Source organism: Idiotropiscis lumnitzeri, chromosome 5 (assembly GCF_059441095.1).
Source record: "Idiotropiscis lumnitzeri isolate Australia: NSW breed Sydney's pygmy pipehorse chromosome 5, RoL_Ilum_1.0, whole genome shotgun sequence".
NCBI lineage: Eukaryota > Metazoa > Chordata > Actinopteri > Syngnathiformes > Syngnathidae > Idiotropiscis > Idiotropiscis lumnitzeri.
In genome coordinates, this window is record NC_142395.1 from 17,439,295 (window position 1) to 17,453,205 (window position 13,911).

General features: G+C 40.7%; 1 protein-coding gene across 1 annotated transcript in view; it reads right to left on the minus strand.

Annotated features, from left to right (window-relative positions):
- adamts18 (ADAM metallopeptidase with thrombospondin type 1 motif, 18) overlaps positions 1 to 13,911 on the minus strand; it is a 54,008-nt gene that overhangs the window by 17,197 nt on the left and 22,900 nt on the right. The window contains exons 13-16 of the mRNA XM_088297036.1: positions 7,825 to 7,997; positions 5,185 to 5,315; positions 3,092 to 3,215; positions 2,765 to 3,009 (exon numbers count right to left, since the gene is read on the minus strand). Of these exons, the coding sequence (XP_088153162.1) occupies positions 2,765 to 3,009; positions 3,092 to 3,215; positions 5,185 to 5,315; positions 7,825 to 7,997 (673 nt within the window). The remainder of the gene's footprint in view (positions 1 to 2,764; positions 3,010 to 3,091; positions 3,216 to 5,184; positions 5,316 to 7,824; positions 7,998 to 13,911) is intronic.

Genomic DNA, 13,911 nt, shown 5'->3' on the forward strand with positions numbered 1-13,911 from the left:
TTTTTTTTTTTGTAATTACAGGACATACTTAGAGAGATTACGGCGGTGACATCTGCAGATCAGTATGAACTGGGAACCCACGCAGACAAAACCGACAGCATATTAAGCTTCCCTTTCTTTAAAGGACATCTTTGGGTTGTTCAAACGTTAATCCTCCTTTCACATTTTGGCAACGTCTCGATCAGATATGATTTAAAGCAAACGCAAAGCCCAAAAGGGAGAAAAAAGACAAGCAGACACAATGCTAATATCGCCGGGAAATAAGTGATTGATTCATGATACTTTTTCAACAAAAATTCAAAAACAAAATGTTTTTTTCTTGTTTTTTTTTTTTTTTTTTAAATATCCTCCCCAACAAACTTAGAAGAGTCGAGTATTGCTTCAACAGGTTTTCTCCAATTATTCCATTATAGTCAGGGATTTGGCAACATGTTGTGGGATCTTTTGGGGCAGTGGTCCCCAACCAACGGTCCGTGGGCCACTTTGGACCGGGCCGCACAGATTTAAGAACATTTGCAGAACTTCCGGTTTATCTATTATTCAAGGGTGAAAAATGTCTTATTTTGGAAAGTTACCAGATTCGTTACATCCATCTATGATGGATTATTGACGCATGTCAAGATGCTACTTGTCTTGGTCGCATCACACTAATATTAAAACCACAAGCCGGCAAAATGAGTGAAAAACAGACCACGTCCATCGTACGAAGACACACAGTATGCGGCAAGCATATATTGAAAATATATGTAAATGTTTTTTCAATGCGCTAGAAATGACATTAATTGTACATAGTCTATCCCCAATGAAGGTGGATCATTGAATCGCAAAAATGTGTAAATTCACTGTGTATGTTTTTACTGTATTTGTAGAGAGGTACAATATCTGTATTGAGTCAAAAACATTAAATGGTTATCAGGAAGTAGTTATTGAAATGCCAGAGTTTTGCATTTCCAAGTTTTTTTTTTTTTTTGCAAATAAAAACATCAATATTCTTAAATGTAATTTTGAAGGATGACTTTTGAATTATATTAAAAAGATTTGGGATCAGTAGTTTAAATCAATAATAGAGACAGTTATTAACATTTGAGGTGGGTGTCCATTATCCACAAATTGATCTCATCAATGAGCATTCCCAAGCACTTTTCCCAGTCGGAAGTCTTAAAATTTCGGACTTCCCACATCTCAGGAATGCATCACAGGAAGAGTAGCACCCTTCCCCCCTTGATCTTAATGTAGGAGAATATGTTTCACTCCTATGGATGCACTCATTGCAAAATGCAAAAAACAACAAGCACTCGACAGTACCCGTCCAAAAGACAAGCACGCTTTTTAAAAGCAGTGAAAGCATGCAAACATTTCCGGATGTGACCAGCGAGTGGAGCAACGTTTGGGAGTACCCCGCTGGTAAAAGATTTACAAACTGCTCATTCCTGACTGAGCATTTTTTTGGCCTTCAGGTGAGAATAAGTGTCCTCCTGCTCACCTGGTTTCAACTTCTGGTTTCTACAGCCAGAGTTCAGAGTTCAAGGGAAAATAAAAGCTGATGCTGACACAGTTATGCGCCAAGACCAACCCCCTGTGATGCCTGCCGCTTCGGGGCAGGTAAAAGACTCGCTCTCCTGCTTTACAGTCTCTCGCTCTCAATGCGGTTTTCCTTCCGTTTTCTCGCTCCGCTAACCTCCAATCACGTTTGCAACAAAAGCACTATTGAGGTCAGTGGCCACGGGGGCCACATGGCCGTGGCTTTGGATGCTTAGGAAAACGCGTGACTGCCTCTTTACATTGAATGCGTCACAGCTAAAAGACAGCACCATGATGATGAAGTTTTTCGACAGAGAGCAGCCTCGTGAAGTCAACGACCGCTAAAGATGTACAATTAGAAATTCGTCCACAATGAGTGAAAATATTTAAAATTAATAATCATCATAGCATTGGTGAATGGTAAAACGTGGCAAAAAAGTTAAACATTATCTTACAAGACTGAGTATTGTAAAGACATTTTATGGTCTCAAATATGTGAAATTAAAATGGATGGAAAAAGACAAATGAGATAAAATGAGTAAAAAAAAAAAATCTGAGAAATAAAACAATGTAATGTAAAAAACAATGCGCTGAAGTGAAAGAAAAAATTGGAGTGAAAATTAAATATAATTGTTTTAGTTGTTAAAATGTAAAAGTATTGCAACATTGCTAAATTGTTAAAACAATGTAGAAAACCAAGAAAAAGAAATTTGAAATCATGAAAAAGATTTTCATAAATATGTGGGGAGATGACCCAAAAGCTGGTTAAAAATATTAATATCTTCATAAAATAGGTTAAAAATTAGGAAATGAACTGAACATGAAAAATAGTGGCTGTGTTTGTAAAAGAGTGAAAATATGTACAAACATAAAATAAAAATTGAGAAGTATTAAAACATTAATGAAATCGACTGAAATTGGGCCAATGATCAAATGAGTCAAAAACTTAAAATGTAACAAACCGTGAAAAAAGGTCACATTTGTCAGAAATTTATGAACAAAATGGGCAAAAAAGGGGGGAAAAATTTACACATTTAGGGAAAAACATTGTAAACAGCCAAGACCAGTTTAGTGATCATCATTTGCTTTTTGTGAGATGAACATCAATAAAAACAAGACTAGACAAAAAAACCCCCCAAAAGTAGACTTTTTATGACGTAGCCACATCTTTGTCCTGGCTGCTCATCGTAAAATATACGATAACGATAGCTAATTTGATGCAGAGATCGGTCATCAGCCTTACCTCAAACACCAGCGTTTCATTGGTAGGTCCAGCAGCGTACAGGCTCTCGGGCTTGCTGAACGAGCGCTGGTAGCTGAACGTGGCCCCTCCGAAGTGGAATTTTCCCGGCCACTCCACCGTCCAGTCGCCGGTCAGGTAGTACTTCCTCTTCAGGGAACGCACCGCCAAGTAGCTGGTAGACACCGCCATTTCCTCCACGCGAATGCTCCGGGCACCCGGTGGGATGGTCACCATGGAGTAATACTCTGTATGAAGAGAAAAACGGCAGGCTTAGACACGTGATGCTTTTTGTCCTGACATTTCAAGCGAAAACTCGGACAAACTTACCATTAGCCCTATGCTGCAATGTGTATAAGCCTTTGTAAAACTTGCATGTAGAGTTGCTTCCCTTGCATACACCACAGGCATCCAGAGAGGCCTTGGATCCTAAAATCTGATCGCAACCAACTGCCTGCACACAAAAACATGGTAAGAAGAAGCAGTTTAGTGGCTCTGGTGCAGAGAAATCCATAAAGGTAGGAAGCATGTGATGCATGCATTTTTCAAGGTAGTAAAAGTGGGAAAGTTGAATAGGCCGTATAATTTCTCATTCTGTCAAAATGAATGAAAATAGACAAAAATAAGTGAAAATGTCAACAACCCAAAAACGTGCAAAAATTGGTCCAAAAAAAGAGAAGAATTGTGAAAAGCCTTTAACAAAATTGTTTAAGAAATAGTCAAAATAACAAGTGAGTGAAAATTGCAAAACAGTAAAAATAATCAGCATCTATAAATAAGCGAAATAATATCTAAATATGAGTGAAATTGTTAAAATTATAACAAAAGAAAAATGAAAAAAAATGACAGCAAAAAAAAAAACTGTTCAAATGAGTCAAAAGTCACTAAAGCAAGTCACAATTGTCAAAATATATTTAAAACAATTTTTCCTGAAAAGAACTCAATTGGAAAGAAAAATGCTAATTCTTTAAGGCCTTACAAAGATAACGTTAATAACAGTGAAAAGTATTGCAAAAAAAATCAATGAAAATTATGGAAAAAAGTAAGAATAGAGTGACAAAATTGTCAAAACTAAATAAAGATAAATGGTCAGAAATAGAAAATAACTGTGAATGAAAATCAACCAACGCACACAACTACATGCATAATGTTTAGCAACAAAGCCACTTAAATTGCATCAAGAGAATTTCAGGATTGCCGATGACAGTGCATTCCAACCCAGCTGTTTCTAATTCCCTTTCAACGCATTCAAAAAAAACAATTAGAGGACATCGTGAGGAATAGGCAGTAACTGACACCGAACTTTTGACCCGTTCCTCTGCTCAATCGAATCACTCTTCTGAAAACTCTCCATGGAAATTGACACACAGCTGTAATTATTTATTGCAATGACGCTAATTCACATGCGTCTCATCCAAATTGGGAGATCGCATTGCCACGTACGGTACGCCCCGGTACTGTACGCACGCCACAATGACTAAAAATACACTGAACCTCACATGCAATTCAAGTTGGTGCCAATTAAAGCCGATGCTTGGTGGCCCACCAAAAGCAACAGCGTGTGTGGAAATGGGACAAAATAAGTGTCAACGCGTCGGTTTGGGTTGGACCACAAGACAATTGGGTTAAGATCATGGTCAGAGTTTTGAAATGATTGTTTGGAAATACACTCTTGACGGCTGCTGAAAGGTGACACTTGAGGTCTACCAAAGTTGGTGAAAAACGACGTTGAAGTCGAAGCGGGACGAAAGGGATTGAACGGCGGTCACACTGTGGACTGGCTTGTTACACTATATGCCTTTTTTTTTTTTAAGGGAATCATATTATATTTTGTACCTCGCGCATGGCGTTGATATAGAACTCACAAGTCAACTAAAATGGTCAGAATTTAGAGCTAAATTATATTAACTGTGACGGGAAAGAAGAGTAAAAAAATTAACGAAATGATTAAAATTCCATTCCAGCACCCCATAAAACACCAACAATTTTTTTGTAACATGCTTTTTGAATGGTAAAGTAGCACTCTAGCGTACTGCTCTTAAATAAAAAAGCATACAGTAATAGTATTTAAATATCAAATATTATTATTAATTTATATTAATATTATAATATTAAACTGCTTTTTTAAATCAAATTAATTCATTAGGCCGTTCCGTCCGGTGTGTGTGCTTTGACCACAAGGTGGTAGTATAGTACAGACATATATAGCACAAGAAGAAGAGTTTCACAACTAAGTGACTGTGTAAACTGCTAAAATATTTGCTCTCAAATTGGACAAGCGACAGCCCTCGTCTAAAAATAACTCCCGTTGGGTCACTCATACGTTAACGTTGCATTTTAGTTTATGTTTTCCATTTTTGTCTTATTATGCTCTGTATTAATGGTAATCACACAATTATAAATCATTGTGGAGACTTTTGTACCTCACACACTCCATCGATACAAACATCGCCTTTGTGGTCCGAGCAGGAGGTGCCGTCTTTGACCTTGCTGGACATGGCGAAGAAGAAGTCAAAATCCTCGGCCGTGCAGTACAATTTACAGACGTCTTCATCTGTAAAGAAAAAGAATGAGTACATCTCTCTCTCTCTCTCTCTCTCTCTCTCTCTCTCTCTCTCTCTCTCTCTCTCTCTCTCTCTCTCTCTCTCTCACTCTCTCTCTCTCTCCCCCTCCCTCCCTCCCTCCCTCTATATATATTATTAGGGGTGTACAGAAACAGAAACCTATTTGAATTGGAAAATTGGTTTTGCTTTTGTTTTGACGAGCTAAATAGAATTTTTACATGTTTATATCGTTGCATCCTTGAACCATATTGTACCCCATTTATAGAGAAACATACTGAATCATCTTTTATGTGGGATGTACACCAGACAGAAATCGGCACGACCTTGGTGATGATTAATTGCTTCTAAGAATTTCATTATCTTAGTTTGGGCTTTGAAAAGTATTTACATGTTGCATAATATAAACATGGCCATAGCTACAGCCATGAAAGAAAAAGTTAATGCAAAACAGGGAAAGACCAAAAAATTGGAAAAAAAACCCATTTCTTTTTTCAATTTAAAATTTTGGGAAAAAAAATGAGAAAAGAAATTACAAAAAAATATGCAAATGTTTCACTGGCATATATTGCGTTTTTTTGCGTGTAATCCAATAGTAAAACAATACATACTTTATGGCCTTTTCATACTATTAACATTGAGGGATCAATCGTGTCACTAATTCAAGCGAGGTCTGCACGGGAAAATACTGAAGATGAAGTCTCTTGGGGGATTTCTACCTTCGCTTGAAGCGCAGACAAGTCTCAGCAGAGGTGACTTGGCCCTCGGTTCCCCAGGCAGTTTACAATGTTCTTCCCTACATAACCTCCCATTCATCAAGAGCTTAAACAGGCCTGGGACGCCGGCCAAACAGATCGCTGTCCTTCAGCGCACTACAACACCCCCCCCCCCTCTCCTCTTTCGAATCTTTTCCCAGTGTGTCGAAGGCTTGCAAGTGGCTGCATGCCTCCCATAGGAGTTGGCCAAAGTTGTCACACTCAGATACACTTGTGTTAAAATAGAAAAAGTAGAAGTACTGATTCAACCGGTTTGATTGCGAGAAAGTCAAAAGAAGGTTTACTGTTGAAAAAGGTAACCGGCCTATTTTTATAAAATACACCATTATCTGTTTTTAAGTGTAGGGTGTAAAAGTCAGGAAAATAAATACTCGAGTAAAGTATAAACACCAGAAAAGGCTACTCAAGCACAGTAGCAAAGTGTTTGTTCTTGTCATCCTTGCAAGCATCGTCACTTTACACACGAGGCTCGCAACTAATTGAACTTGGTTACTTCCCACCACCTCCTGCAATGCATACGACACAGAGCGATCCTTTGCTCAAGTTTTTTTTTGGTCGCAGCAGCAGTAAAGCTTTAGGCACGGCAGAAAAAAAAAATCTCATTAAAGGGATTTGGGCTGGAGTACGCAAGATCAAGTGAATTAAGACCAGACAAAGCTCATCTGCAGCAATACGTGCTCCTTTGTGTGTTTAAGAGGAGCCGCGCCTGCCAAACGGATTGCAGCTCTTGCGCTTTATGTCGAAAATATTCCCAAGGATTCAATTACCGAGAACTAATTAAGAAAGTACTTAGCACTGGACAGACCAAGCATGACGGGACTAAATACAGGCTACTGGGAGTGGGAGATTTGGCCTTTATTCATGGAAAAATCACATTTCTGATTTTAATCAATGGCGGAGAAAGGGAATACAAGTTTTGTGAATTAACTTTTTTCTCCTCACAGAAAGCAACCTTTTTTTTTTTTTTTAACCTCAGCACGTTTCTCCCTTTTGTCAAATAACATTTTCATTGTTTTTTAATTTCAACAGGTTCTCATCATGACTCGGTGAACGCCGCAAAATATTTGCAGCTTAAAATACATACTTCAGGTGAAAGGTTTCTAACGTACAAATGGGCACAATGGATCTTAGCAAGACTTGCACTAGTTGGCCCTGTTGGGGGGAAAATACGATATAAAGCGGGCGTTCGCAAGCTAAGGCCCGGGGGCCACATGCGGCCCGTTAAACGTTTTAATCCGGCCCGCCGAACTTGAAAACAATTAAATGAATAAACCTTGTTAATGTTTTAGATTCTAAATATTGTGGTGTGTCAAAGAGAGATGATCTAGAGGCAACATTTCTAATTTCGGTGCATAAAAAAAATATTTTTCTTGACAATTCAATTTGAATTGATCAATAAAAAACGAATCATTGAACTATCCATCCCGACGGACTTTCATTTTGGGGGCAGGGGCCGGAGGATGAGAAGTTTCTTAAAAAGGACGCGCTAAGCAAGGCCGGAAGTGGGTTTTCATCCATCCCTTTAATCGTCCCTAACCGAGTCAAGTACCTTCAAATGTTCAAATATTTGCACGTACGGAAGAACTTTATAAGGATGACGACGAATGACGAGGGAGGGTGATTATTTTATGAATAAAGACGTAGGGGTCAAGACAGAAGAGTTCCCAGGACGCAGACGGAGGACGGACCGGCAAAATAGGGCAAAGTGCCCATCTGTGAACATTACCGTCCACTTTGGTGTACGGCTTCCACTTGTAGTACCAGCCCCTGAAGGGTTTGCTGTTGTGCTCGGCGCACTGCTGCATCCGGAAGTCCACGCTGTTGTGTGGGCACGGGCGAGTGTTGCAAAGCTGGTTGTGGCGGCCAGGACCGTAGCAGAATTTGCCGTTATGCTGCGGCCTGAAAGACACAAGGAAAAATTGTCAGAAATGATTGAAAATTATCAAAAATAGTCAGTATGTTGTTTTTTTTTTTTTAAGTCAGAATTATTGTTAATTGCCCGTATACCTCAATCAACACATAAAGAACAGGGTATGCTTGCTTTTTGAAAAGTCCTAACCCAAGTTTCTGAAAAGCACACAATGAACTCGTTTTCAGTGGCGTAATAATAAGTTGTCCGTGTTCTTTGATTATTGTGTTTTTTCATGGGATTGTTTTAGATTCACGGTCTAGAAGTGGTTTTCATACAACCATTGACTATAATTATGACTCTACTACATTGTTAGCGGAAATTAGTAGAAATTGTAGAAAATTGGGTTACAATGCAGCCGTAGGAACAGAACTCTGTTTTAAACCGAGGACGCTTTTAATCTGACACAACAGTATGTAGGAAATGTTTTGAGAATGGATGCAAACAAAGCAGAAGAGCAGTAACAGTCCATTACATTATCCCATTAATCAGCACATGTTGGAGAAAGCTTCAGGTTTCCCATGCTTTTAAAGTCAAGCATTCCGCCAGGACCACCAGTGGAGAAAATTGACTTTAGCTATTTACGCTAGAAAAGGTTATTGCTAACATGGACCCGGAAGAATCCTGCTGATCTCATAAAAACAGTATTGCTGCTCAACTTGGCGAGCGTACTGAAGAATGCTGACTAGAAACAGAAACCCAATGGGAGGACAGGAATATCGGGGAAACAGTGGAAAAAAATACAATATCATCCAGGATTCCATTTAACGGAGGAGTGATGTTCCGCGGGTGTTCTATTGCGGGTTACAGTGAGGCTGTGGCGATCTACGTCTTCACAAGTTTCATCTTATTGCTGAAGACGATCACATATGGCCATAAACTTATAGCGGGGGTCTGCACAGCGGATTTCACGTGGGCCCTTTTCAGTGCAGTTTGCATGGAGGAATTCCACTCTCACGTTTTGTCTTTTTTTTTTTCACAGCCTTCTTCCGTGATCCTTTGATACCAACGGTCACGGTGCTTCCAAAACAAGACATGAGCTCGATTGTTTTGTTGGCGTGTCAGCCTCCCTTCTGCATTGATACGGCCCTCGGGGAATTGCTGCTGCAGTGTAAGGCTGAGCCAAAACTTATTGTGTGGTCACCAACATACCCTGACATCAACCCAATTGAGGACATGGGTAGCGTCCTTTAAAACATGAAATGAAAACAGCTGAACCTTGATTTAACTGATTGGGGGAACGTCGTCCCTTAGAGCCGACTGAAGTACATTTTTTCTGAGGGTACAAATATAATTTATAATACTTTTTCGTAGCCCAAAAATTGGCTTTACAGTACAAAATTACTGTCGATAAACCTACAAACTTCAGTGGGGGCGGCATGGCTCAGCGATAGAGTGGTCATCTCCCAAACCAAAGTTTGTGGCTTGGACTTTCAACCCTTACAACCATGTTGACGTGTCCTTGAGCAAGACACTGCCCCCGGGCCCCCAGTTGCTTGTTATATATTTACCATTTTTTGACACATAATCTGTGATGTTTTTTTTTTTTTCAACTTGATTTTGGATCTTCATTATCTATATGATGCAACTCAATTGCATCTCTCACCAAGTCCCAAAAATAATGACCGCAGAGTTCTGTTGAACTATACGGAATTAGTCTCCTCAGTTGTGTTTAGAAACACAGATACAGTGAAACCCCGCTACTTCGCGGTTCACCTTTCGCGGGTTCAGTGCTTTGCGGGTCTAAAAAATATTCAAAAATTAAAAACTTTTTTGCCCGGGCACGATCGGGGTTCTCCATTCGCTCCGCTCCGCGTGGGCATTGTAGTTTCGCCGAGCGGCACGACGGGGCGCTGGAGCGGTTAGACGGCCGGCGAGCGCCAAAGAAGAGCGTGGGCGAAGAGGAGAGTGGACGAAGAAGAGCACGTTCCCCCGGGCAGGATCGGGGGCGACGTTTCGCGCGGTTCGGACCGTACCAGAACTCCGGCCGGCGTGCGTGGCAGTTAAGCCGAAGAGGAGCACCTTCCGCCCGGGCACGAGCGGGGCGACATTTCGCTCCGTTCGGGACCGTACGAGAGCTCCGGAGGAGGCCGGCCGGCGTGTGTGGCAATTACGCCGAAGAGGAGCACCTTCCGCCCGGGGCACGAGCGGGGCGAAATGAAACCGAGTTCAACCGAACGCTTCGGGCGAGCAGATCCGGCGTGCGTGACAATTAAGACGAAGAGGAGCACCTCTTCCGCCCGGGCACGTCAGTTATGAATGAATAAATGAATAAATAAATAAATGAAGAATGCCACCTTTCATTTCACAGGGCACAACGGACGGCGTACCAGCAGGTAAAAGTCGAAGTAATTAAATAAATACAAAAATAAGTAATTGAATAAATATAAAAATAATGGCTGGGGAATAAAAAAATAATAAGTTTTAATAATAATTTGTTTTTTTTTGTTATAACATGAATTTCACTCTCTCTTTCTCTCTACCCGTATTCTATATGGTGTACTGTATACAGGGGGGTATACTGTATACCTGTATAGGTTTTTTTAAGCATTTTTGAAGGGGCGCCGCTACTTCGCGGATTTTCAGTTTTCGCGGGTGGTCTCGGTCCCCATTAACCGCGATAACCGGGGTTTCACTGTAACTGGATAGAGATAAATGGAAAGTTACTCCCTTAGAAAGACAAGCATTTACGATTGACTGTTCATCACCACCTACATTTGATGAAGCAGTTAAAGTTCTATCAGAATCTGCAAGTGGAGCTCTGGAAATGGTCCTTAATTAAGTTTACTTAACACAGCTTTATATATTCTATATAAAAAAAAATCATAAAAATGTCGTTCCTGTGTTACACTATGACGCAGGAGGTTGGGGTAACCAGTATCCATTCTGTTCAGAATGGATCGATTCGCTGCTTTCTGGGATTACATTAAAATGCCCCAAAACTAACAATGCTGAAATTAATTGGGAGTCATTTGAGTGACAACTCGAGTTCCATTAAAAGAGACCGAAGTCTGAAAACACCCTTAAATCTGCCTAGCAACGTGAAGAGCTGATGTTTGGTCTTCACCTGGAGCACCTTCCTTATAGAGAGTCTGGAGCTGACACACACGGGGTAGAACTGAGCACCACTCAGCCTTTACATTCCTCTTTACATCGAGTGTGTGACAAAATGTGCACCATCAAAACCAGGTCAAGATTGTGACCCTAATCGCCCAGGCTTGTTGGCCAGGATTAGGGTAGACCGCGTTTGATCTTGCAGGTGGTACACGGGGTGGGGTGGGGGTCGGGGGAGGGGCAGGTATAGTTCGAGGGGGTAAGGCAAAGATTCATTTTCTGCCTTTGGAGCTGCTACTACAAGGGCTTTTATCTGCAGAGCCCCCAGAAGAAGACGCTCGACGAAGATAACGTTGGCTGCGGCATTGAGGCAAAAGTGTACAGGCGGTTAAGTTCAAAGGGGTCGATGGGGTTTGAAGTCCCTTTATGAGATGAAGAGAGCAGACTTGACAAAGACTTTACCGTGTTATCACTTTCCTGCAAACATGTTGAAGCAAGAATTCTCATTCTTTACGTTTTTTTAGTGCCCACAAAAGACGCACACAGTAAAGAGTGTGCGCATGGCTTTGGCGTTAGCATTGCTTTTAGCATTAGCATTCCTAGTCCTCACATAGCTGTAATGACTTTCTCTTGATTTTGAGTGATAGTGTTAAAGATGTCTGAGAGCAGTCGTTTGTGGTGTCCACCCAGCCAAGACGAGCCTAGACTGGCACTCACTCACTTATGGATGATTTAAAGTATTTCGTTTTTAGAATGTGGGAGATTCAAACACAGACATCGAGAGACCCTTGTTAAGTCTATGACTTTGTCTCAATACTTTGTGCTGGTTTCAATGACATTTTGGAAGGACATTCAAAACTGTCAATTTGAAGCAGCTTGTGGGGTGTGAATGACATTAGTGTCAGGCAAATAGATTCAGGCTAATCCATCTGGTTGCGGTCTGATTAGGAGGAGACGGGCCCTGCCAAATTAATCACAGAGATTAACGGTGGTACACTCACACAGATGCAAACACAGTTGAATGAGTTCGCCGCGGCACGGTGACTCACTAAAAGGCGACTGAAATAAACTTGGGAGGTTTTTTCAAATTTTTGCAAATGACGACAAAGATGATCACAAGGTATCGGCTAGAGCAGGGGTGGGTAAACCAAGGCCCGCGGGCCACATACGGCCCGTTAAACGTTTTGATCCGGCCAGCCGAACGTGAAAAAAATTATATGAATAAGCCTTGTTAATGTTTTATTTTCAAAATACTGTGCTTTTTCAAAGACATATTTTGTTGTAATGCTTTTGGTCACTTTCATTTAAAATTAAATGTTTTTTTTTTCTCCAATGACACTCCATCCATCTCCTCCTGGTCCGGCCCCTCGATCAAATTGTAGAACCCATTGTGGCCCGACAATCAAAAAGTTTGCCCACCCCTGGTTTAGACCGAAATGGAATTTGGGAGCTTCTAAATGACCTAATGGCAGATTAAAAACCAGGATGTTTGTTTCCCTCTTCTACTGATATCCACCATGTTTGAGTGGGTAAATAATTACCCAGCTGATCACAGTGAAACACCTGAAGATCATCATGATCATTTAATATCCCAGCCCATCTGGGGAACTTTTTTGGATTGTGGAAAGAAAAAAAATCTATAACATATTTCCTTTACGGCTCGCACACCTTTCCCTCACTGTGTCCCACTGACCCCGTAACACTCAGAGTTGCAGAAGCTGCTGCAAGCCTCTCTTACTGCAGCAGGAATGCTAAACGAACTAGACAGCTAACCTGCTTGCGAAGGGCCTCCTCCATGGGCCCTTCTTGCTCTGCCGAACGTGGCGTATGCGTAACGTGTATCATATGAGCAGAAAACATCTTTGATCCCCCGGCGGGAGGGATTAGGAGAGGGCCGAGTGCTCCCGTGTCTGCCTGGCTGTTAAGCAAGCGCTGATGAGCCCAGTGAAGTGAACGGTCCAAATATTTAAACTGACCTTGTTGTGTGTTTGAAAAACTGTTCATTAGCACTGGCAGCCTGTTAAGACATCATTGTGCTATCTTATAGCCAAGACATCTTTAGCTTCAGTTTTTTTTGTTGTGTTTTTTTTTTTCTAATTTGTTTGTTATAATTGTTTTAATCGCTTCTCAATGTTGCTCTTGTATATAGTTTTTTTTTTAAAGCATTTCTGAATGTTGTATTTTTAATTATGTAAAGAACATTGAGTTACCTTGTCTTTAAAATGCGCTGTATAAATAAAGCTGCCTTACATTCATCTTTGATCTGTCTATCTACATAACCATCCATCCATCATCTAGCTACAGTTTCTGTCTTTCTCTGTCTGTCCATTCCAACACCTACTCATCAACTTACCAACCTATTTATGATTGATGAAACACAATCATTAGAGAAAAACATGACATCATATCCAGCCCAAAACAACTCTTAGAATAATGCGCTATGCTGCTTCACCAAATCTATTCACAATATTGTTTCCCTCAAAGCTATCATTACCAGCCATTTATAACCTTTATCTCACCTGCCAACTGTTTCAAATGAACTAAAGAAAATTTGTGTTTGCTTGACGAAACAAATGCGAGAGAAAAAAAAAAGAAAAAGAAAAGTGCTGCCGGCCATAAAATTTGTCTTGACTGTTGCTTCATGTTCATCGGCCAAGAGGCCAATGAGCCAAACACCGGCAATTAGTTCCACCATATCTATCTATCCCCCATGGTTGTACAACACGGAGCAAATCAGTCGTATAAGCGAGCAGGCATGACTCCCAAAAATTGGCTTGGTAGCACTTAATGGAAATTTGGGAAAATTTAGCCCCAAAGCCGGTTAAGCGAATCGTGAAATTTGGTCGACAT